The sequence below is a fragment of the Phyllosticta capitalensis genome (genome assembly GCF_038381095.1).
Source record: "Phyllosticta capitalensis strain CBS 128856 chromosome Unknown BKA78scaffold_13, whole genome shotgun sequence".
Taxonomy (NCBI): domain Eukaryota; kingdom Fungi; phylum Ascomycota; class Dothideomycetes; order Botryosphaeriales; family Phyllostictaceae; genus Phyllosticta; species Phyllosticta capitalensis.
The window spans coordinates 1,375,264-1,398,346 of NW_027117451.1; the positions used below are offsets into that span (position 1 = coordinate 1,375,264).

At 54.8% G+C, this 23,083-nt stretch overlaps 8 protein-coding genes across 8 annotated transcripts; 4 read left to right on the forward strand and 4 right to left on the reverse strand.

The window, feature by feature from the left end:
• Window positions 1–95: 95 nt before the first annotated feature.
• BKA78DRAFT_328668 (fatty acid desaturase-domain-containing protein) lies at window positions 96–1,746 on the forward strand. The gene is made up of 3 exons (XM_066889612.1): window positions 96–378; window positions 438–716; window positions 764–1,746. The coding sequence occupies exons 1-3, from the start codon at window positions 241–243 to the stop codon at window positions 1,508–1,510; spliced, it is 1,164 nt and encodes a 387-aa protein (XP_066738887.1). The 5' UTR covers window positions 96–240; the 3' UTR covers window positions 1,511–1,746.
• A 2,702-nt stretch (window positions 1,747–4,448) lies between these two features.
• On the reverse strand, window positions 4,449–6,636 carry BKA78DRAFT_259123 (acyl-CoA dehydrogenase/oxidase C-terminal; the record flags this gene model as incomplete). The annotated part of the gene is made up of 3 exons (XM_066885339.1): window positions 4,449–5,802; window positions 5,851–6,224; window positions 6,274–6,636. The coding sequence occupies 3 exons, from the start codon at window positions 6,634–6,636 to the stop codon at window positions 4,449–4,451; spliced, it is 2,091 nt and encodes a 696-aa protein (XP_066738888.1).
• A 444-nt stretch (window positions 6,637–7,080) lies between these two features.
• On the reverse strand, window positions 7,081–7,960 carry BKA78DRAFT_328673 (uncharacterized protein). The gene has a single exon (XM_066889613.1). The coding sequence runs from the start codon at window positions 7,659–7,661 to the stop codon at window positions 7,188–7,190; it is 474 nt and encodes a 157-aa protein (XP_066738889.1). The 5' UTR covers window positions 7,662–7,960; the 3' UTR covers window positions 7,081–7,187.
• A 1,269-nt stretch (window positions 7,961–9,229) lies between these two features.
• BKA78DRAFT_357770 (uncharacterized protein) lies at window positions 9,230–10,657 on the reverse strand (the record flags this gene model as incomplete). The annotated part of the gene is made up of 1 exon (XM_066892276.1): window positions 9,230–10,657. One exon carries the CDS (start codon window positions 10,655–10,657, stop codon window positions 9,230–9,232), a length of 1,428 nt encoding a protein of 475 aa, XP_066738890.1.
• Window positions 10,658–10,867: 210 nt separating this feature from the next.
• On the forward strand, window positions 10,868–17,129 carry BKA78DRAFT_384129 (uncharacterized protein; the record flags this gene model as incomplete). Its single annotated transcript, XM_066893088.1, has 2 exons — window positions 10,868–11,036; window positions 11,344–17,129. 2 exons carry the CDS (start codon window positions 10,868–10,870, stop codon window positions 16,755–16,757), a joined length of 5,583 nt encoding a protein of 1,860 aa, XP_066738891.1. The 3' UTR covers window positions 16,758–17,129.
• Window positions 17,130–18,095: 966 nt separating this feature from the next.
• Window positions 18,096–19,472, forward strand: BKA78DRAFT_384130 (uncharacterized protein; the record flags this gene model as incomplete). Its single annotated transcript, XM_066893089.1, has 2 exons — window positions 18,096–18,582; window positions 18,636–19,472. The coding sequence occupies 2 exons, from the start codon at window positions 18,096–18,098 to the stop codon at window positions 19,463–19,465; spliced, it is 1,317 nt and encodes a 438-aa protein (XP_066738892.1). The 3' UTR covers window positions 19,466–19,472.
• A 1,182-nt stretch (window positions 19,473–20,654) lies between these two features.
• On the reverse strand, window positions 20,655–21,643 carry BKA78DRAFT_66120 (uncharacterized protein). The gene is made up of 2 exons (XM_066893543.1): window positions 21,390–21,643; window positions 20,655–21,093 (listed from the first exon to the last, which is right to left on the reverse strand). Exons 1-2 carry the CDS (start codon window positions 21,407–21,409, stop codon window positions 20,751–20,753), a joined length of 363 nt encoding a protein of 120 aa, XP_066738893.1. The 5' UTR covers window positions 21,410–21,643; the 3' UTR covers window positions 20,655–20,750.
• On the forward strand, window positions 21,613–22,931 carry BKA78DRAFT_66130 (uncharacterized protein). Its single transcript, XM_066893544.1, has one exon. It carries the CDS (start codon window positions 21,879–21,881, stop codon window positions 22,695–22,697), a length of 819 nt encoding a protein of 272 aa, XP_066738894.1. The 5' UTR covers window positions 21,613–21,878; the 3' UTR covers window positions 22,698–22,931.
• Window positions 22,932–23,083: the final 152 nt, after the last annotated feature.

A 23,083-nucleotide genomic window follows, 5' to 3' on the forward strand; every position in this document is an offset into this window, starting at 1 on the left:
CAGAGCGCAATGTACAAATTCAAGACGTCCAAATAAAATGCCCGGCTGTTGCCACCAAGCTTTGGAGGCGCAGTTAAGCTCGTTCCAGAAAATGGCCATGTCCATTCCACCGTCTGGTGATCCCGGCCTGATCTTATCGATACTGTTACACGTCAACCCCAACCCCAAATCTCCACTCCAACCGCCTCTGTCGCTTTACAACCCACCGTCGCCACTCTTTCGTTTTCCAATCCCTCGGCCATGATGCAGACGGCCACGACGACTGCGACGGTCGACCGCGCCTCGCCCAAGAAGCCCGACCAAAATGACTTCTTCTGGACCTACACCGAAGAGCCACACCGCACCCGCCGCATGGCCATTATCAAGGCGCACCCCGAAGTAATTGCCTCCTCTCTGGCCTCACTGGACTGCCGACGACTGCTGACGTTTGCTGGCAGGTCACCAAGCTCTGCGGGCCAGAGCCATTGACCAAATACGTCGTCACCGGAGTCGTCGCCCTCCAAGTCGCCTGCGCATACCTCCTCCGCAACACGCCCATTTTCTCATGGCCCTTCTTCCTCACGGCCTACATAATCGGCGCCACGGCAAACCAAAACATCTTCCTGGCCATCCATGAAATCTCGCACAACCTGGCCTTCAAGTCGCCCATGGCGAACCGCTTGTTTGCCGTCTTTGCAAACATCCCCATTGGCATACCGTACAGCGCTTCGTTCAGGGTACGCAGGCTCCCGTTCGACTCGAACGTTCTTCTGACAGTCGGCAGCCATACCATTTGACGCACCACAAGTCGCTCGGCGTCGAAGGCCTCGACACGGACCTCCCGACAGCCTTCGAAGCCATGTTCCTCGACTCGGTCATGGGCAAGGCCTTCTTCGCCACGTGCCAAATCTTCTTCTACGCGCTGCGTCCCATGTTCATCTACCAGCTGCCCATCTCGCGGATCCACCTGTTCAACATTGCCGCGCAGGTGGCGTTTGACTACGCGCTGGTCACCACGTGCGGCGCCAACGCGCTGTGGTACCTGATCATGTCGAGCTTCCTCGCCGGGTCGCTGCACCCCTGCGCTGGCCACTTCATCGCCGAGCACTACGTCTTTGAGAAGCAGCCGCGCGATGCAAAAGACCCCGCCCTCGCCGCTGCCGGCAGGCTCGCCCCCGTCCCCGAGACCTTTAGCTACTACGGCCCCCTCAACTTCTTCACCTACAACGTCGGCCTGCACAACGAGCACCACGACTTCCCCGCCGTGCCGTGGACGCGGCTGTGGGAGCTCAACCGCATCGCCAAGGAGTTCTACGAACCCCTCCCCCAGCACCCCTCGTGGGTCGGCGTCATCTGGCAGTTCATCTGGGACCGCGACGTCGGCATGTACTGCCGCGTGAAGCGCGAGCAGGGCGGGCGCAAGGTCGGCGCCGGAAGCGCAGACGCAAACGCGCCACAGGCCAAGGTCGCGGCGTGGACTACAGAGGAGCTGGGTGCCGGCGAGGACAAGTGCATTCCCGGCGTCAAATGAGGCTTGCGTCATCATCATCATCATGATTGCGGCGTGGAGGACCGCGGGACGCTGAGTAGGTAGGTTCTTGATCTTTCATGGCACGCACTTGCATTTTTGGATGGTTAGGGAGGGAGGTAACCGCATGGCGCGCGCACGCACGCACGCTCGACACGAAAACTGTATTTTCCGCATCATGGGTTGGTCGGTCGGTGGCATTTGTCTGTATCATAGCATACAAAAGCACGCACGCACAAAAAAAAAAAAAAAAAGCAAAGATCTTCTTCATTCACATCCTCCCTCCCGAAAATTCCCCTCTCTCAAGTCGGCCGCAGGTGGAAATCGGAAAGAAATCCAACCTAGGTATAGTTCCTACATGTAGGCACGGCACGCCTGCCTGGACTTGTGCGCTTGGGGACTCCTCTGTATACACACATACACACCCTTGAGAAGAGAGGGAAAAGGAAAAAGGAAAAAGTTGGACAGCGCCAACGCTTCATCAGCGTTCGAACAATTCTATCTCTCTGTCTACACACCATCTCATCTCCATTGCCAGTGTCTGCATGCATGCGGCAACTTTGCTACTTGGTTTCTCTCGGCCTCCTCCTCCTCCTCCTCCTCCTCCTCCTCCCTACTCAAGCGAGCGGTGGAGTTGTATTGTCATTCGTCAGTCGTCACGCGCTTGATTGCGCGTTTTCCGGCGTTTTCTGGCGTTTTGTCCTCGCCGTGCCAGCGAGCGGGCGTCGACTGCGACTGCGACTGCGAATGGCGTGCGGTGGTGCTGGAATGCGCGATACATGATGATTTGTGACTCTGTCCATCACACACAGAGGGAGGTCCTCTTTGTCGATTTTCTGCTCCTCCTCCTCCTCTTCTTCTTCTTCTTCTTTGCTACCAACGAGCCAGTCAGTCCCTCGCGTCAGTCAGTCACCTGCATGCTGCTCTTGGCCGCTCGCCGCCCCACACGTTGGGTTAATTGCCCCCCGTCCCTCATGGCATCGCTTGGCCTTGGCCTTGGCCCCTGAGCTGAGGTTCGTCCGCCCCCTTGCGTGACGCGCCCCAGCGAGTGGATCGAGATCGCTTTCCTCAAGAGACGCAAGGGCGGGCGTGCGTGCGCGGACTTGGAGGAGTCTTCGTACCACTCATCACTGCTGCCTGCTGTGGACGCTTGCCAGGCCAGGGCTCGCCCACCGGATGGGCGTCGAGATGGATGGCTTCTTTTTGTTGCTCGCGCTTCCGTCATTATTATTGCATGACACGAAGCGACATGTTGTAGTGACTCCTAGTAGCGAGGCAGCAAACCAAGCGTGTGGGCGTGTTCCCGTCATGGCCGGCCTGCCGCAAAACGAGTTGGTGGTGGTGGAAATGTAAGACTGTCTGTCTGGGGCAGGCGGGCACATTAGTGGACGCCGGCAGCGTCGTTCCTCTCTCTTTCTCTCTGCCTCGTCCGTCCCGCTCATCTCCTACCTACCTACACACACACCTGTACCTGTGGACAATCCCACGCCATCCACCCACCAGTGCCACGCAAAAGAGAGAATGCCATCTCTTCCCTCCTTTCCCCCCCCCCCCCCCCCCCCCCCCCCCCCCCCACCCCCCGGGCAAAACAAAACCACACAACTCTTCCTGTCTGCGCGCTCCCAGACTCGAACGCCCTCCTCCTTCCCCATTTGTCACCCACCCACCACCCCTTGCCTCCCTCCCTCCCTGCCCAGCTACGCCCAGCGCCGCCCAGCCGCCTCCCCTACCAATCAAACGGCAAAAGAACGGCCAGACAAAACGGGAGAGTAGGGAGTGCAGTATGCTACCATTGCGCCATAGAGCCTAGCTGGCAGGTATTCGTTCTTGGTGTAATGAGATTGGGACCTTAGTCTGCCGCTTATATTGGTGAGTTGAGGGGGTGCGGGGATGGATGGATGGTTTGGCAAGTTGGACGGGGGGTTTGGCGGTTGTTTTTGGAGTGGGAAGAGCTGTTGAGGATGGGGGGTTAATGGAAGGAGAGGTTTGATTGGGGTTTGAGTGCTTGGGGTGGCGCTGTGGATTTTTGTCGACTTTTTGAGGTTTTGTGTTGTTGTTCATGTATGTCTACACGAATTAAGTCAGAGATATAATTTTGAGAAAATTGTTATCGAGCATGGCAGGAGCAATTCATTTTCGCACACGAATAGAGCTTCGCATATTTCTTTTTTCTCGATTTATTCTTGCCGTCCGATTTTTGGATAGGTTCTTGATGGATGGCTGCTGTAATAACTCTGGTCGATGCTGTGGTACATCTTCTTTGCTTGAAGATAGAAAGAACGCACCAGCCGCCAACACAGCTTCCATAAAATCATCCAACGCCGAAATACAGACTCGAGAGCACTCTTCCGTTCCCTTGCCATACTATACACAAATTTGCAGCCGCCACCTTTAGCTGCACACAGTCCTCCCGCCACGAAGCAGCGCCAACGACGTCCACGTGCCTCGTAAGGCTGAGACGGTGGGCATGACTAGTGCATGCGGCTCTTGCCAGCCCAGGTCTTTCACATGCAAAAAGCCGGACGGACGTCCTCTGATTGCAACGGTCCGACTACTGTTTGTTTTGGGGGACTGGTGATGTAATCGACAGACCACAGGGCCCGGCGGCTGATGGCATGTGAAAGCGGCATGTTCTGCGGCTGATTGACAGCTCTCCGAAATCGCACGAACCAAGGGCTTTTGGGGTGAGCAGAGCTGAAGAGTAGGAAGAGATGAGTTTTATCTACGGTCTTAGTTAAATGTCTAGATGGTAGGGAAAAACCTCGTGTAGATCGTGCTCTAGATGAATAGACAAACGCCAACTTCAAAAAACCAACAAATCGGTCTACCAATCAGTCGACCAAAATATCCACCCATCTGCAAGCAGATTCTGCCAAAGACTCCGTCCGATCAAAACAGGCATTCTGCCATATGAACAGCAACACAGTAAACAACTCTCAAATCACAACTTGGCCTTGAACTCGGCGCTCTTGTTCTCCTTGAACAGCGTCGGGCTGTTCGGGTACGGGTCGACAGTGATGCCGTTGAGCGGGTTGAGTTCGCTGGCGCGCTTGAACATGTCCTCGTAGACCTTGCCGTCGAAGCGGCCCAGACTGCTGTCGAGCTGCCAGTCGGGAAAGTCCCACGCGTCGACCAGACGCACGGCGTGCGGCCGAATCTCCTTGAGCAGCTTCATGACGGCGCTGGTGCGGCACAGCTGAATCTGGCGCACCGTGACGGCGGCCGACGTGTAGAACTCTGAAGCCTCGCTCTCGAGCGTGTGCAGCGAGTAAAGTCGGAACAGCTTGTACATGATTGTGTGCATCTCGGGGTCGTACTCGGGGCGGGACTTGGCCGAGTGGATCGTCTCGTAGAAGCTCTTGACGATGAGGTACTGCGAGTGGGCCTTGCTGAGACGGTAAAAGTCGACGAGCAGGTCGTTCCAGGGCTTCTTCTGCTCATCGCGCTGCTTGAGCGCTTCGAAGGTAAGGAACGCAGTGCGCCAAGCGAAAGCGGCGACAATGTCCTCGTCTTTACCAAGCACGTCAAAGGCCGCGCCCATGTCAGACTTGGAAAGGAATTCGGTGAGGATGGTCGTAGTGTCGTTGGTCGGCTTGTCACCGCGGAGGACGCTGCGGGCAGACTTGAGGAGGTACCGCGCCACTTGCTGCGTCAACATGTAGTTGTCGCCCTCCCACGTCACGTTGGGCAGGTAGTCCGCGTACCACGTGCCGATGCCGCTGAAGCTGCTGTAGCCGTGGCCTCCGCAGGCACGGCGGCAGACCTCCAGACCCTCGGCAGCGGTCGAGCTGGCGAGCGACTTGAGACCGCACGACGTCGCGTGCATGTCGGCCAAAATATCACTGCCGGGCTCCGTCTCTTCTGGGCCGGGTGCACGACCGCCGTCGCCATTCTTGGGAGCATTTATCTTGTCCTGACTCTCCTGGTAGAGACGCATCATTCCCTGGCCAGTAAAGTGCAGGGCGAAGGTTGCGGCCAAGAGCGTAAGTAAGCGAATCTGCACCATGGTGTAGTTGAGCACCTGAGTCTCGCCCTTGCGGTCCTTGGCGTCATTGTCCTGGAACTGTCTCCGCACAGCACAGTATCTGACAGCAATGGTGACACCACGCGCAAGGACACCACCAGCTTGCATGACAATGTTGCTCCGGACCCAAGTCAATGTTCCGTATACCAACGCGGGCTTTTCAGGGCGGATGTATTTGTTGGTTTTGGGGTCGACGCAGGAGTATCTGGCAAGCATGTTGACGTGCGGGACCTTGACCTTGTTAAAGAGGAGGAAACCGTTGTCCATGGTGCTGTGGGGCATGTCAGCAATTGTCAACCGGGTGCCGCGGCGTACTCACTTGTAGCCAAACTTGGGACCAATGTCGCCAATGTGGACGTTGGGCAGCGGCTTGTGCGTCTTCATGTCCCTGACGGGAACCATGAATGGATGAGGGCCGTACGGCTTTCCTGCTATCACAAGTTGAGCCATGACGACTGCCCAGTTTGCTGTGCGTCCCAAAGATCCAATCCACCATTTCGCGGACGTCAAGTGTGGCGAGTGAATTGTAAAGGTCTGGTCCTCGGGGTTCCACGTCGCGGTCGTCTCGAGTCCCCGAACGTTGGAGCCGTGGCCCAGCTCCGTTTGAGCGTAGCATCCCATGTACTCATAGTTTGCGGCCTTTTTGTAGAAGAGTTCTTGCTGCTCGGGGGTGGTTTGGTTTTTGAGGGTGACCTATATCAAGGTCAGTAGTGTCTCGAAGGGATTTTGATGTCGTACGCACCAGGAACATGCTCTCGTGTAGAGCGTACGGCGTTGGCTCGCTGATGAGGTCATTGGCCAAGCGAGAGTCGTCGTCTGTGAAACCGTGTTTCACGGCAAGTTGACGCAGGCGCTTTGCTCTAGCGAGGGCGATCTCGAAACGGTCGACACGACCATGGTAGTAGTTTGGAGTCTTGTCAAAGACTTTTTCTTGTTCCAGAATCTTCAACACCCGTTTCTTGCGCTCAATCAGGTCCTTGCCAAAGAGGTACTCGGTGAGCTTCTCCACAGGGATGTTGCTCTGAGCTCGCTCCTGGGCCAGGAGCTCATGGCCTTGGGGACCAGATGGCTTGAGGGCCTTTACCCAGTCTGGATTCGATGCCATGTTTGTGGTACGGGTCGATGAAAGGGGGACGGAGGAGTAAAGCGTCGTGAATGGAACATGGTGTCTTCTGAAAGCTAAAGTACGTTCGGCCCTACAACGCCGAATCTGGAGATGCCGAGGTACAGTACTGATAAGCGAGGCACTGATTAGGCACCCGGTCCGGATTGCGGTGCGGCGCTGCTGTCATGCTCCTTTTCCACCGCCTGCGATGAGACGGAGAAAAAATCATGATCTTGTGATTTAGTTAGCGTCGAAGGAAGCGAGCGGTAGTGCATCTTCTGACCGTTGTAGCGCGCGGATGAGGAGGCGTCAAAGGCCATGGCCGTTTGTGGTCGATGTTTTGGTTCCCTTGGGCGGGCTCGAAGGATGCCGACATCGGTCCGTGCCTGCCTCGGCTTTATGTTGTTCCAGTCAACCGGCCGAGAGCTTCGGCCAGCAGCGAGACCCTTGTTCCGACCACAACCACCTCCGCCATTCGTTGATTTTGTCCTCTGCTATGGAATTTTTGGACTCGTTTTACTTTTGCTCCTCAGGAGCCCTCAGGAGGCTGCCTATTGACTGCTGCAAGCGTTCATCTCCAGCGAAGAGCTATGCGGAAGACGATTACTCCTCGCAGGAATGTATGCCAAAGGAGCGTTCCGATTGGGCGCGTCACACCACGACGACCTCACGACTTGCGGCTCTCGGTAATCTTCATGCCGTCGATCTTTGAACCACAAAGTCGCTGCATGTAATCTTCCGCGAACCCTTTGCCGCGGCTGTTTGAATCCATCACGACAACCTCCTCGAATCCTCTCTTGTTCACGAGACCAAGAGCTGGGGGTCCTCCAACATGGCCTCTCCCGCCACTGCAAGACGCAAGGAGTGCGAGAGGTTGAAAGACTCGGCACATGCCTAGTGCCCACGCGATCTTCATCGAACATCTCCTTGCTGTTCAGCCTCTTTCTTTCATTTTCTGCCCTACTGATGGCGAAGTCTGCAGAAGCATTCCAGCGCAGCCTAGACCAATCAGACAACAGGACCATTTTGCCTTATCGAGGATCCCGTTCATGCAATTGTTTGGTCAAGCATATCGGTAATCTCAGGGTACAGTGGGCTTCTTCCAACGGCAATATCCTTGAGGGAATGAGGAGCATTCGTCAAACGCTCGACGGGACTTCGAAACTCGCGACCTCGAATCTTCCTGCGTTTGCAACCTGGCAGTCGCTCAACTCGAATCCAATTTCTTGCAACAACTGTCCTCCTTGAAAACATGCCCCACATTGAGAGACGATGGAACCTGCAACAAGCTGTGCGGTTAAAGCCATGTGCCAACGAAGAGATGTTTACATCCCAAGATTCTTTGCCAGGAGAAGGCAAGCGAGCATCTCGATTTCTTGGCTGCCTCCCTCCTGGCTGGACCGCGCATTCTTACTCGATGTTTGGCAATTGAAGCTCTTCGATTCGCCAACGCCGAGCATTTCTTGTCATGCTAACGATGCTGCTTCAATAGCCCACCAAGACAAAGTTGTCGATGAGGCTGAACAGTCTGATCGAAAGATCAAGGTGAGAAACAAGTTCTACGGCGCCGTATTCGAGGAGTCCTTGAGCGCATCGACTGGACACCGTCACAGAGTTGAGCTCCCACCGTCTGAACAACGCCCATAAGAAAAGCCTACCGACATCCTGGTCATCTTCCAATCGCCCCATCGCTGACCATGAATCTGGAGATTTTGTTTTGGTGGTTTCTTTCTCCCCATCTCATTCTTGCTTTGCGCTTGGCATCTCGATGAGGGTTTGCCACGGTATCTCCAAAGTCGAGCCCTATTTTTGGCCTCGCCAAGTCGATGCAGCTCACTCGCAAGCATTCCACCCACAGAAGCACAATGTTGGCTGGGTTATAACTATGGCTGGAACTTCCGTTGCCTGGTCATCACCATCAGTTGCTAGAGTGACTTCCCATTCTCACTCAGTAACGGTGGAAACGGCCAAAGTCGGGATCTTCTTCGAGGCACCGGCAAGATGCTGTTCCACTCCCTCTTTGCGGCTGTTTGTTTCGTTTCTCCCGTCGCCCAAGCCGGCCTGTTGCCCAAGCAATTCGTGGCTGGACGACAGGAAGCCGAAGCAAGCAAGACTGACCTTCCAGAGTCGCAACTCGACCAGGCTCTCACGGTAAGTGGCCAATCAGGGTCATTTTGCAGCGCTGACCCAACCAGTTGTTCAACACTTCGTGCGAAACCTCCACGAATGAATCTTGTGTTCAAGATCTGTAAGTATTTGAATGTTCACGGAGTCATCGGCAGAGACTGACATTGAGTAGTGCATATGGATTTCAATGCATCAAGACAGAGGCTTGCGGCGACAAGTCTGCCGCTTTGGAAGACTGCCAAGCGTCTGAAGGTGCTTACTGCGACGACGCCAAAACTGCATACGATGCCTGCCACTCTTCGACGTTGAACGTTTTCCTGTCTTGTCTTGCCGATGATTCTGTCAGTGCCTCCGAGGCGACGAGCTGCGCTGCCGGACTTCTCGATGTCTCCACATGCGGCGAAGATGTCGCTGAACTCAAACGACGACAAATCACTCTTGGATCGGCCACACTTGTCCCCGTCGCTCAACCTTCGAGCAGTTCACGATCACCAGTCGTCCAAGCAAGTGCTTCGCTTGGCGTCTCAGTTGGTGTTGGTGCCAGTATCTCGATTGCCTCCATGACACCTGGATCGCTCTCTTTCCCGTCTGCATCATCATTCGACCTCTTTCCCTCGTCGACTGCAACTGGCGCACCCGCTTCGTCAGCTGCATCTGGAGGCTCCCCGTCCGCGTCCGCAAGCGCTGGGAACTCCGGAGCTGCTTCTGCATCCGCTTCTCCTGCAACATCGGGACTTCCATCAGTGGGAGCGTCTTCCTTGGGAGTATCTTCCTTGGCAGTCTCTTCGCAGGCTGGTGGCTTACCCGGTCTTTCACTACCAGCGGTGACATTGCCCTCGGCCTCTTCTCTTGCGCTTTCTTTGCCCAGTGCATCCTCCCTCGCGCTATCGGTTCCTGGTGCATCTTCCCTGGCGCTCTCGATTCCCAGTGCATCTTCCCTGGCGCTCTCGATTCCCAGTGCATCTTCTCTCGTGCTCTCGGTACCAAGTGCATCTTCCCTCGACCTCTCACTACCCAGTGCGTCGTCCCTGGCCCTGTCTTTACCCGGAGTATCCTCTTTGGCTCTCTCGCTGCCCTCCTCGATCGACCTTTCGCTCCCGTCGAGTGTATCTGCCCCGAGCCTGGCATTGTCAGTCCCGAGTGTATCAGCCCCCAGCGTCAGTGTGCCATCAGTGGCTCTGTCTGTACCCAGTATCTCGGCTCCTTCAATTGCCATCTCTGTACCCAGCGTGTCGGCCCCATCTATCGCTCTCTCGGTCCCGAGCGTCTCCGCACCCAGCGTCAGCATACCAAGTGTTGCGATCTCTATCCCAAGCGTGTCGGCGCCTTCGATTGCTCCCAGCATCTCAGCACCCAGCGTCTCGGTCCCGAGTGTGGCATTGTCGGTACCCAGCATCTCAGCACCGAGTATCTCCGTTCCATCGGTGGCTATTTCTGTCCCGAGCGTGTCGGTACCCTCGGATGCTCTCTCCGTCCCAAGCGCATCGGTGCCATCTTTGGCCGTGTCGGTGCCCAGTATCTCGGCTCCCTCATTGTCTGTCCCCAGCTTGTCGGTACCTAGTATCTCGGCTCCCTCACTTTCTATCCCCAGCCTGACGGTCCCATCTGTGGCCGCATCGGTACCAAGCGTCTCTGTTCCATCCCTAGGAGTATCGGCACCGAGTGTGTCGGCACCTGGTGTGTCGAGCTTGGATCTTGGATTGCCGTCATCATTGGCTCTTTCTCTGCCGAGCATCTCACTGCCGAGCGCTTCTGTACCCTCCCTGGCTCTTTCGCTCCCAAGCATCAGTGTACCGACGGACATTCTCTCCCTGCCAAGTGCCTCAGTGCCATCTTTCTCACTGTCGTTGCCGAGTGCTTCGGTGCCGTCTATTGCTTTGTCATTGCCGAGCATCTCTGTGCCGACTGATATCCTTTCGCTCCCGAGTGCTTCGGTACCATCTCTATCCCTATCCTTGCCGAGTGCCTCTGTTCCGTCTATCGCAGTTTCGGTACCGAGTGTGTCAGTTCCATCTATTGCGGTATCATTACCGAGCGTTTCGGCACCTTCTGTCGCTTTGTCAGTACCAAGCGTCTCGATTCCGTCAGCTGCCGTTTCGGTACCATGCATCTCGGTTCCCTCGATCGCCATTTCGGCCCCAAGCGTGTCAGTTCCATCGGTTGGTCTCTCTTTGTCCAGCTTGGACCTTGGATTGCCAACCGCGGCACCTTCGCTCTCTTTGCCGGGCGGCTCTGGATCGGCAACACCGGGACTTTCATTGCCTTCGATCGCTGTATCGCTGCCATCGTCATTGGATCTGTCACTGCCTTCGATTTCGGCCCCTAGCTTGTCCGTACCATCTATTGCGGTTTCAGTTCCTTCGATTTCGGCTCTGAGTCTGTCAGTCCCTTCTCTGGCTGTGTCTCTGCCATCACTTTCAAGCCTGGACGTTGGTGGACTTACTACCTTGATTCCTGTCCCCTCACTGTCTGCGCCATCGATTGGACTGTCTGTGCCTTCTCTTTCGGTACCGTCATTGTCTATTCCGGGAGTCTCCGTGCCCTCGGTCGGCCTGTCAGTTCCAACTCTTACTCCATCAGTACCTGGCATCAGTATACCTTCTGCGGGTGCATCAGCGCCTTCGCTAGGACTTTCTCTGCCATCTGTTTCATTGCCATCGGCAGGACTTCCAACCGATCTTGCAGGACTCTCTAGCGCACTTTCGCTTCCGTCGCTGACCATTCCCGGTGTGTCTGTCTCGGTCACTGTTCCAATTCCAGGGGCTTCGACTGCTCCCTCGTACTCGTGCCCTGATGACAACAACCGCGTGGTTTCGGCAGGCGGGCTACAGTTCCAAATCAAGTGCGGAATCAAGATTGCGCTCAACCTTGCTCTTCCAAACCTGTTCAGCAGCGACAACAATATCGGACTTTGCCTCAACACCTGCGTCCTCCTTGGCTACCCGGGAGCAAACATCAACCTCGACCTTAGCCCTGTCGGCAACTGCCAATGTTACACGCAGACGAACTCTACCGTTCCCGACCCGGCGAGCATTGCGGCCATTTTGCTTCCCGGCCAAAACCCGCTCTCGCTTGACCTTGGTCTCCCCGGCCTGGGCTTGTCGACTGGTAGTGCTGGATCTACGGGTGGCGGAAGCGGCGGCAGCCCCACAGGTCTTCCAGGACTTTCTCTTTCGCTGCCTTCTGATCTGGGCCTTACACTTCCGTCATTGAGCATCCCGACCAATGTCCCGAGCCTCAGCATTCCGTCAGATCTGGGACTGACCCTCCCGTCGCTGAGCATCCCCACTGATGTTCCTAGCCTCAGTCTTCCCTCGGACTTGGGTCTGACACTGCCTTCCCTCAGTGTTCCGACGGAGACACCTTCTCTTGGATTGAGCATTCCGACGGACTTGGGTATTACGCTGCCATCGCTTAGCATCCCGACAGACCTTCCTTCTCTTGGATTGAGCCTTCCTTCGCTAAGTGTGCCAACGGACGTGTCCCTGAGCGCTCCCTCTGCTCCCTCACTTAGCATCCCGAGCCTGTCAATTCCTTCGCTGAGTGTTCCGACGGACCTTTCTATCAGTCTGCCATCCCTGAGCATCCCCTCCCTGAGCGCGCCATCTTTGAGCGCTCCTTCACTCAGCACTCCCAGTCTTAGCATCCCGAGCCTCAGCGCCCCAAGCCTGTCGCTTCCTTCGCTGAGTGTGCCAACGGACCTTTCTCTCAGTCTTCCATCTTTGAGCATTCCGTCACTGAGCATCCCGAGCATCAGCGTCCCAAGTCTCAGTATTCCAACCGATTTGAGCCTGTCGATTCCTTCGCTGAGTGTTCCCACGGACCTTCCGTCTCTCAGCATCCCATCGCTGAGCGCTCCATCCCTGAGTGCCCCGTCGCTGAGTGCTCCGTCGCTGAGCATCCCAAGTCTCAGTATTCCAACCGATTTGAGCCTCTCAATTCCCTCGCTGAGCATTCCAACGGACCTCTCTCTCAGCCTGCCATCTCTGAGCATCCCATCGCTGAGTGCTCCCTCGCTTAGCATACCAAGCCTCAGTATTCCGTCCCTGAGCATCCCGTCCTTGAGCGCTCCTTCTCTCAGTATCCCGAGCCTTAGCGTCCCAAGTCTCAGTATTCCTACTGATTTGGGTCTGTCAATTCCATCGCTTAGTGTTCCCACCGCAGCACCTTCGCTCAGCTTGCCCTCCCTCAGCATCCCCACTGATCTTGGCATCAGCGTGCCATCTCTCAGCCTGCCGTCGTTGAGCGTACCCTCGTTGAGCATACCGACTGATTTGGGCCTCACACTTCCGTCGCTCAGTATCCCGACCTCCCTGCCATCTCTTGGATTGAGCCTACCTTCCATCAGTCTCCCGACTGACCTTGGTGTGAGCTTGCCATCTCTCAGTGTACCATCTCTGAGCGTTCCATCCCTGAGCATCCCGACTGATCTCGGCTTGACCCTGCCCTCTGTCAGTGCTCCAACCGGCGCTCCATCTGCTCCGTCTCTCGGCCTGAGCTTGCCTCCGATTAGTATCCCAACCGATCTCGGCTTGACTCTGCCATCGCTCAGTGGCATCCCGACCTCGGTCCCTTCTCTTGGTTTGAGCCTGCCTTCAATCAGCCTACCCACTGACATTGGTATTTCTGTGCCATCGTTGAGCATCCCAACTGACTTGGGCTTGACGCTCCCTTCACTTTCACTGAGCATTCCGACGGAGGTTCCATCTCTGGGCCTGACCCTTCCGTCCCTCAGTCTGCCAACTGATCTTGGATTGTCGATTCCGTCGATTAGCGTTCCGACTGACCTTGGATTGACCCTCCCCTCGATCTCGCTCAGTATCCCGACTGACTTGGGCTTGACCCTGCCGTCAGGGAGCATTCCCACGCAGACGCCGTCACTTGGACTCAGCCTTCCGCCGATTAGCATCCCGACAGACTTGGGCTTGACAATTCCTTCGTTGAGCCTTCCGACTGACCTCGGACTTACCCTGCCGTCTTTGAGCCTGCCTACGGATCTGGGCCTTACGATACCCTCGCTCAGTCTGCCAACAGATCTAGGACTCACCCTGCCGTCTTTGAGCCTGCCGACGGACCTAGGCCTCACTGTACCAACAGACCTCGGAATTACGCTGCCTTCGTTGAGCATTCCTACCGATCTGGGCCTCACGATACCCTCGCTCAGTCTGCCAACAGATTTAGGACTTACACTGCCATCTCTGAGCCTGCCGACGGACCTGGGCCTTACCCTGCCGACAGATCTCGGAATTACGCTGCCCTCATTGAGCATTCCTACTGATCTCGGTCTTACGATACCCTCCCTCAGTCTGCCCACGGACCTGGGACTCACGCTGCCGTCAATCAGTCTCCCCACGGACTTGGGCCTTACCATTCCCTCTCTAAGCCTTCCGACTGATCTTGGCCTGACTTTGCCCACGAATCTTCCGTCGATTAGCCTGCCGACTGACTTGGGACTCACTTTGCCGACAAATCTCCCTTCCCTTAGTCTTCCGACTGATCTGGGTCTTACCCTGCCATCGCTTAGCTTGCCGACCGACTTGGGACTCACTTTGCCCACAAATCTGCCATCGATTAGCTTGCCGTCCTTGAGCGTACCCTCCTTGAGCATACCGACTGACCTGGGCCTGACGATCCCGTCGCTGAGCCTCCCGACAGATCTTGGCCTTACACTGCCATCGCTTAGTGTTCCCACAGATTTAGGCTTGACCCTGCCCTCTCTGAGCGTGCCAACAGACCTAGGCTTGACAATACCATCACTCAGTGTTCCCACCGACTTGGGACTTACCCTGCCTTCATTAAGCTTGCCTACGGCTCTGCCATCCCTCAGCTTGGATCTTCCTTCACTGAGCCTTCCGACGGCACTTCCCTCGCTCAGTTTGGACCTTCCCTCGTTGTCACTGCCATCTCTTTCCCTGCCGACAGGTCAGCCAACGATCACGGCAGCACCAACTGGCCTCCCTCTCTTGACGACTGCAGGATACCTCCCTGGTAGCACGACATTCATCTTTTTCGCGCAACTCCCGCTTGGCGTTGCCCTTAGGAAGAGGCAAGTCCCTGTCGTTGATCCAATCCTGAGCCTCGTCGACAACCTCGTTGACGACATTCTTGATGATGTTCTCCCCCTGATCCTCACGCCCACGAATCTGCTTGGCCCCTTCACTCGTCCCATCCAGACCATCACCCAGCCATTCCCTGGAACTGAAACCACCACCTTCACGGTTGTCCCGACGGACACCAACCCTCCGTTCGTTGTCATCGGAACGCCGACTGTCACTGTCACGAGCATCGTTTCGGTAACGACTACGGCTGCTCCTGGTAACTCTGCGGCTTCCTCTGGTGGTCTTGGACTGCCCTCTGGACTTCCGGGGCTTTCTTCAGGAGTGGGTTCAATTGGTCTGCCAAGTGGCCTGCTGACTGAGACATCGCCCATCGTTAGTGGTTTGCCTTCTTTGACTGGATTAATTCCCTCGGGTGGAGCTTCTACCAGCGGGTTGCTGCCTATTAGCCTGCCGAGCAGCGGATTGATTCCCTCGGTTTCGAGCGGAGGCCCGGTGCTTTCGCTCCCAAGTCTTTCTCAGATTGTTTCTCTTCCGACGACACCCATTCTTTCTCTTCCAAGCGATTTGTCGGGCATCGTCTCGATTCCGACGACTCCCATTATTTCTCTGCTCACGACGCCCGTAGTCTCTGTGGATCTTTCGGGCATCGTCTCGATTCCGACGACTCCTATTCTCTCAATCCCGACAACGCCGATAATTTCTCTCCCAAGTGACTTATCGGGCGCCATCTCGATTCCCACGACTCCCATTATTTCTCTGCCCACGACGCCGATAATCTCTGTGGATCTTTCGGGCATCGTCTCTCTTCCCACCACGCCAATCATATCGCTTCCGACGACGCCGATAATCTCTGTGGATCTTTCGGGCATTGTCTCTCTTCCCACGACTCCAATTCTATCGCTCCCGACGACGCCCATACTTTCTCTCCCGACGGATGTATCTGGCATCATCTCCCTCCCTACGACACCAATCATTTCTCTGCCGACGACGCCGATCCTCTCACTCCCAAGCATTTCGCTCCCCATCTCCCTGTCCAGTGAGCTCCCTGTGACGCTGCCGAGCATCTCTCTCCCCGTATCGCTGCCGAGCATCTCCTTGCCCTTGTCGCTGCCTAGCATTTCGCTGCCAGTCTCATTGCCCAGCATTTCGCTCCCGATTTCGCTGCCCAGCATCTCGCTGCCGACCCTTTCTCTCCCTGATATCTCGGCTGGCGTCTCGATTGGGCTGTCAATCGGCCCTGGAGGTACTGTCCCGACCACCGGTGCGACTGGAACCCTGACTGGATCAGGATCTACGCAAACTGGCACTACTTTCCAGACCCTGCCATCTGGTGCAAGCACCTCTGGCACAGTCTCCGGGGGCCCGGCGCCTACTGGTGCAAGCTCTTCAGGCCAAGGCACTGGACCTGGTGCTTCCTCGACCGCAACTGGAGGTCCTGCGCCCTCTAGCGGATCCACCTCGGGAACTGCCGCCTCGCCGTCCTTCTCCTTTACTGGGCCGACGACAATGATTACCCTTCCCTCCAGCGCCCCATCTGGCGGCTCAACATCCCTTTCAAACGGAGCCTCTGTCAGTGCCAGCGCGTCTGTGTCAGCGGGAGCCTCCGTCTCAGCGAGTGCATCCATTTCTGGCGGCGCATCATCAATTATCTCCGAAACGGCTGGTCCGTCCGGCGTGAGTTCTCCCTCTATGAGCGTCCCGACTGACATGTCGACCCTTGCCTCTGGCGGTGCATCAGGAATCCCGACCGGAACCATTTCATCCTTTGCCCCTTCGATGACTTTGACCACGCTGTCCGGATCAGGATCCTTCACCACCATGTTGGTGCCGTCGTCGATGGGCCCGGCGCCTTCTTCATGCACGCCTGGCTGGAAGCACATCGAAGGCTACGTCTGGGTTGAGCCTGGCCGCGCTGCCCAAGCCGGCCAACGATGATCGACGACTGTTCAATTGTGGATGTTCAAAACTTCAGGGTGACCTTGCTAGATTGCGGGATTGTTTGAGGCGTTTTCTGAAAGACTGACTGGATTGGGTTTGGTAATGTGTTGATCTTGTTTTTTTTTTTGTTTCTTGACGACGACGACGTCTTGTGCATGCCGGAATGATGACGATCCGACTTTGAGTTGACGGCTGTACTACTTGTCTTTCTTCCTTTTGTCTTGTCTTCTACCTACGGCGAAGTGTTTCTTGTGCCTGGATTGGCGGTTGGGTGTTGCTAATGACTTGGAGGCGCAAAAAGTCTGAAGAGCCACATGGATGTGGACCACGGAGTTGATTCTTCTTGAAAATTGGTCGTTTTGTTTCCTCATTTTGTTCAATCATAGAGTTTGATCAATTCAAATACTTTGAAAACAAAGTGTCTTCAGTCTTTCGTTGTCTTTCAGTACAGCAGTCATTGCGAAGGCGATTGACTGCTCCATCTCTTCACTTCCGGTATTTGGGACTTGAGGTGGTTGACGGGACGCACCTGCGCGCTTCAGCTGCTAACATTTTTGGCAGTCGCGACCACCTCGAGCGCTCCTGCCTTCAGCCGGCAACTGCCACTTTTTCCATCCTCGACGTCACTTCATCAACACACACACATGTCTCGCTCGCTCTTCCAACTGCGCAATCCGCATCAACACCACCCCATCACCACCTCATCGGATCACGTCAAGCCATCAGGCTGTCTTCTCAAAGGATTGCTGCAGTCACAGGTGGTCGTGTAGGCAGGTAAGACGCGGAGGTCGCGACGAGGACACGGTCTTGCTTTGAGCGAGCCACCGTCCAACCTTTTCCATCTTCCATATCACCTCGACTATCTTGCCGCGATTTCGACTGGAGACCTCGCATCTGCACCTCGCCGACTCACTCTGTCATATCGAATCGTCAGATCATCTTCACAAAGGATTGGTGCGTTTGCTGGAGGTCCTTTCTGCGGACACGGCACGGAAGGCGCGACGACGACGTGCTCTTGCCTCGAGCGGGCTACCGTCCAACCTTTTCCACCCTCGGCGACGCTCCACGACACATTCACTTCTCACTTCTTCCCCATCCTGCTCGCGATCTTCGCGCCGACAACATCTTACCGCGTTCGTCTATCACGTCAAACCATCAGCGCGCCTTTGGATCGTGTCGCCGAAGAGCACGAGTTCAAAGGTGAGGCTGGCGCACTCTTTCCTCGAGCGAGGTGCTCTCTTCTCATCCACCTCGCTGCCTCTACGGCTCACTTCTTCCTTCTTTTCTCGCCTCTCGTCATCATCATCTCACCAACCTTGATGTCAAGCGATCACGATGCCTCCCGATACGCCAATGCCGACCGCACGCTCGCCGCCCACCTTCAACTCTCGACTCTTGAGCCTCCCCAATGAGCTCCAGGACATGATTCTCGCAGAGGTTGACGACAGTCAGCCGCTTCTCAATGTCTCACTCACGAACCGCCACCTTCAGGCCATGGCTGAGCCGCACCTCTACCGAGATGTCTTCATTAAGGACCAGCGAGGCTGCCAAAGTTTCTTTCGCGCGATCGTCACGAAGTCTCCTCGGGCGACATATGTTCGGCAACTGAGTGTCGACCTTGGAAGCAAAGAAACTCTTCGGTGCCAAATGGACGAATATCTGGGGATCGAAGGGCCCTCGCCATCTTCAGCGTTGCTATACCTGCTTGATAATCTCGACAATCTTGAAAATCTCTTCATCAAGTCTAGCGGCATGAATTGGGATTTCTACAAGGCACTCAGACAAGCATCCAGGGGCGAGATACTCCCTTCTCTCAAGACGTGTAAGTCAAAATCTTGGATATAGTCGCAAGGTTGCCGTCCTAACTTCAGATAGGCGAAATGTTCGCTTTAGGAGACGGATTATATGCACAGTGGCAATGGCCAAAGTCTGCCAATTACTTTCAGCCGCTCCTTCTGCACCCAACTCTGGAGGAGCTTACGCTCATCAACGTCGCTGGCACCCCAGGCCCTCTTCTTTACAGAGAGTCTTTCACGTGCCTTCAGAAATTGGAATTGTTGAGCTCAGCAATGACGGCTCAAGACATCAAAGATGCTTTGTCATACTCGACATGCCTGAAAGAGCTGACGGTCTACCCAGACCCTAAGTCATTCACGCAGGACCAATGGGAATCGGCGCCAGACTTCACCGTTGATGTCTTCGAATCGGTCAAAGATAGCCTTCACAAGCTGGTTATCTATCGCGGCATACCTGGCACTGCTCGTACACCGATGAATCTACACACGTTGACTGCGCTCCGTCATCTTGCCGTTGCAGATGAGTGCCTGTTTGGATCATTGACTGGAGATGCCCGTATGGAGGCATTCACTTTGGCCCAGTTGAAGACGATCTTCCCACCGAACTTAGAGATCTGGGAAATCCAAGCCAATCAGGACACCACAACTCAGACAATTAATCCGATACTGACATACAAAGATGAGCTCTGCCCAAGACTTCAGAGGATCTCCGCTCCCAAAGAGCGGGAAAATGACGTCTCGAACGATGACCTGGAGAGGCTTGCATCCGCAGGCATTGCCTTGACATTCGATATTCGTTTCTTGTTCTTGGACCAGTTTCGCGAAAACTGCAGTGGCGACGATGAGCCCGAAAGAGACATAGTCATATGTTCGGAGGGACTTTCCCTTCCAATCTCTTACCTTGATTGAAGTCGAGACTGAGCGACAACAATCTCCTGGGGCAATAGCAAATTCGGAACATCGTCGCATCATACCCGTGCAGCAAAGGCTGCGATTGAAAGGCTGATGGGAGCTGGAATGTCCTTGGAAATTCTGATCTGAGCTTGGAACTACTAATGCAAGCGGCAAAAATGGGGTGATTTCAATAATTTGGCAGTGGATTTGAAACTTGGATCAAAGCAAAAATGGAGCAGTTGGGCCTGGAAGACAGAGTTCTGGCCATTGGGAAATGAGGGACATATTGGTGAGAGAATGCAACAGGAAATTTGCACAGAGATAGACATTTGACGGCCTCGATTTCTGAATACCCATGAGTGATTGAGATGATGCTGATTGCTGAAGGCGCAAAAGATCGGAGCAACAGAGTTGACTTGTGTCGAAGCTTGAATGTGTTGTTGTCTTGAGCTTGATCAATTCGCCAACTTCTCCGAAAGCAATCTTGGAAGCAACCATCTCTCGCTGCCTTTTAAAGCACGCACCAACAACAGTTGCTTTCGAAGACGTTTGAAAGCTCCTTGTATTCATCTTGGATAGCCACATACTATATGGACTTCGTATATATAACGGGAAGGAAAAGCGAGCCGTCGATGAGCATTAGATGGTCATGCTCTTCCACGACCATAGTGGATACTTTCAAAACCTCATAGACCCTAGCTAAGATTTGGAGTGGTTGGATAGTGCGACACTTTGCTCCTTTGCAGGACGTTGTAGAAGTAGGAGTCTCCCCCCCTAGCAACCCATGTGCCCAACGCATGCCCCAAGCAGGTAAACTAAGATTGGTGTACGCAGATGAGCGGGTTGGATGAACCTTTTCGACCTGACACGGAAGCTCTTCAACATTGTTACGCCTCTTCTAGAGAGTAAGCCACAAGGAAGAGGCTTTAAGGTAGAGGTCATAGACGCACACAACGCCGCCATTGACGCGTATTGGACTGCATGGGATAATTCCGCCTCAGAGTCAGTCACGCTGGACCAGACTTGCCACGAATCCCGGCTGGATGGAACACGTCGCCGGTGCCGAGCCCAATGCACAACCCTCCAAAACTGTTGCTATCGACTTTGAACAGTACAAAGACAGAAAAGAAGCCGAGGCAATGTTTCATGATGGAAGATGCGGCTGCATTTGAAGAAGCCTTTGGCTTTCCTGAATTGTTACGCAGTTCCTTGCCCCTGAGAAGGACGTGAGAAGGACCAGTTCCAAAACAAAGGTGACAGGGTACGCCAAGGAATCGCGACGCCATCGCAAGTCCGCCGCTCAAGATAACACCATTGGAAGTGTTAAAATTGCTTCGCCATAGAAGTGCTCGCGAGCAAGATGACTAAATTGAGGGGCTGCGCGTCCAGCCGCGGTCTTTTCCACCCTCGACATCGCTTTGGGAGACTTCACATCATCACCTTCGTACGCCCCTGGTCCTCTCACATCAATCTGCCAGGGTCCTTGGCGTCCTTTTCTCTCATTCCGACCTCCATCGCGCTCCAGTGACATCCCTTTTCCTCCCGCTGGTAACCGTCGAGCCAACAGTCCCGACGTCAAATCATCCCAAATCAAACCATCAGGTGCTTCAATCGGCTGCGGAGTATTTGGGAACGACTGTGGGCTATTGCTCCAAGTCAGCCGCCCAAGCCTTTAAAACGACACCATCGACTCCTCGACCTCTTTACATATCATCCATCATCAATCTCCACCATGGCGCGCAAATCCCGGGCTTGTCGACCACCAAATCGCGCGCAGTCGTCGCTGAAGAGTCGATCTCGATCCTCACCTCCCAAAGCTTCACTGCTGGACATGCCCAATGAACTCCAGAGCATGATCATGGCCCAAGTCGACACAAGGCATGCGTTGTTCAACATCGCGCTTACTTGCAAGCATTTGAACACGATAGTCGAGCCTTACCTATACAGCAACATTGTCATCAAGCACTGCTATCAACAGGCGACTGTCTTCAACACGATTAAGGCAAAGCCGAGTTTGGCGAAGCATGTCGTAGGCCTCTACGTCTGCCGCGGAAGCAAAGAAAACTACGACATGCGCATGGAGGATCGCGCCTATGAGCGCGAACCTCGCGACTGCGACTTGTTGCCTTTGTTTCCAAACATCCAGGAGTTTTACTTCAAGTCGTACGACTGTTACCTCGACCGCTTCAACGACATCTTCGCCCGCGCTGCGAAAGGGGAAATACTGCGCAAGCTCAAGACTTGTGAGTATGTGGAGGTATCCAGCCCAATTTGATGCTAATATCAGACAGGCCACCTGTTTCCGGTAGTCAACGAGAGCATTGTCGACCAAAATGAATGGAGGACAGATGTGCAGTCATACGAAGCTGTGCTCAAGCATCCAGGCCTCGAAGCGCTCAGGCTCATCAATCTCAACATAGGCCCGAGTATGCAGCCATCCGACAGACCGTTCACTTCCCTCCAGCGACTCGAAATCTTCTGCTCCTCTCTCAACATCGACGGCCTCCGAAACGTCTTGACGTACCCGCGCTCCCTCAAAGAGCTTCTGATCATGCCCAACTCTGGCTATGACGAGATGGAAGAGGACTGGGGTGCCCCCGACTTCACCGCCGATATGCTAGAGCCCGTCAAAGACTCACTTGTGAAGCTGGTCATCACAGAAGGCATTACTGGCACTTCCCAAGAACCCATGAAGCTCTGTAGGATGGTGGCGCTGCGACATATGTCTGTTGTGGAAAATTGCCTGTTCGGAAAGTCCGTCCAGCAGGACTACGAGGACGTTACCTTTGAGATGTTAAGGACCATTTTCCCGCCCAATCTCCAAGTTTGGGAGTTGCAATGCTACCCGGGAGACGTCATGCGCACAATCAACCCTGTTCTGGCTCACAAGGATGAGATCTGCCCCAATCTCGAACGCATATCTGTCTCGGAGCTCCTGAGGGACGAAGTGCTCATGGACGACCTGATGCGATTCGCCCGCGCGGGCATTGCCATCACGTTTGACATTCGATACGAGAAAGTCTCCAACCCGCGCGACGACACAGACGACGACGACGGAGAAGTCCTGCAGAGACCTATCACCATTTCCTCAGAAGGACTCTGTCTAGCCACGTCGTACATCGACAACCAGACGATTCAGAGACTCAGCACCAAAGAGCTCGATTACAGCGTTGAACATTGCTTTTGTTCACACTGTGATAGGCTGCCGCATCATCGTCGACTCAACGGACATGGACTGGATCTTTGAGCGCCATATTGGCATCACGGCCTTGGTCAAAGGGCATTCATTGTTGTCGCCATGTCCGGACAAACGATTCAAAGACGACATCTAAGGCAGCTTCTTCTACGAATGAGAGCCGCACCGTCTCTGCTGGACGACCATGGGATAAAAAGGGTAGAAGGTGGAGCGACGGACGACGAATGGTGATTTGAAAAGACGAGGAGCAATCAAGCGAAGGGAGTGAAATGGTTTGCGACTTGTGTTACAGAAAGAATCCTGGATAGAGGATGCGGTATTAGATTTGTATAGAAATGGACAGTCTCTGATTGCAGAATGGTATCGTAGGCCTTCGATTTTGTGTGAAGCAAGTCTTTGCTGAATTGCGACGAGAACTGCCGAGCCAAGTGCAAGGG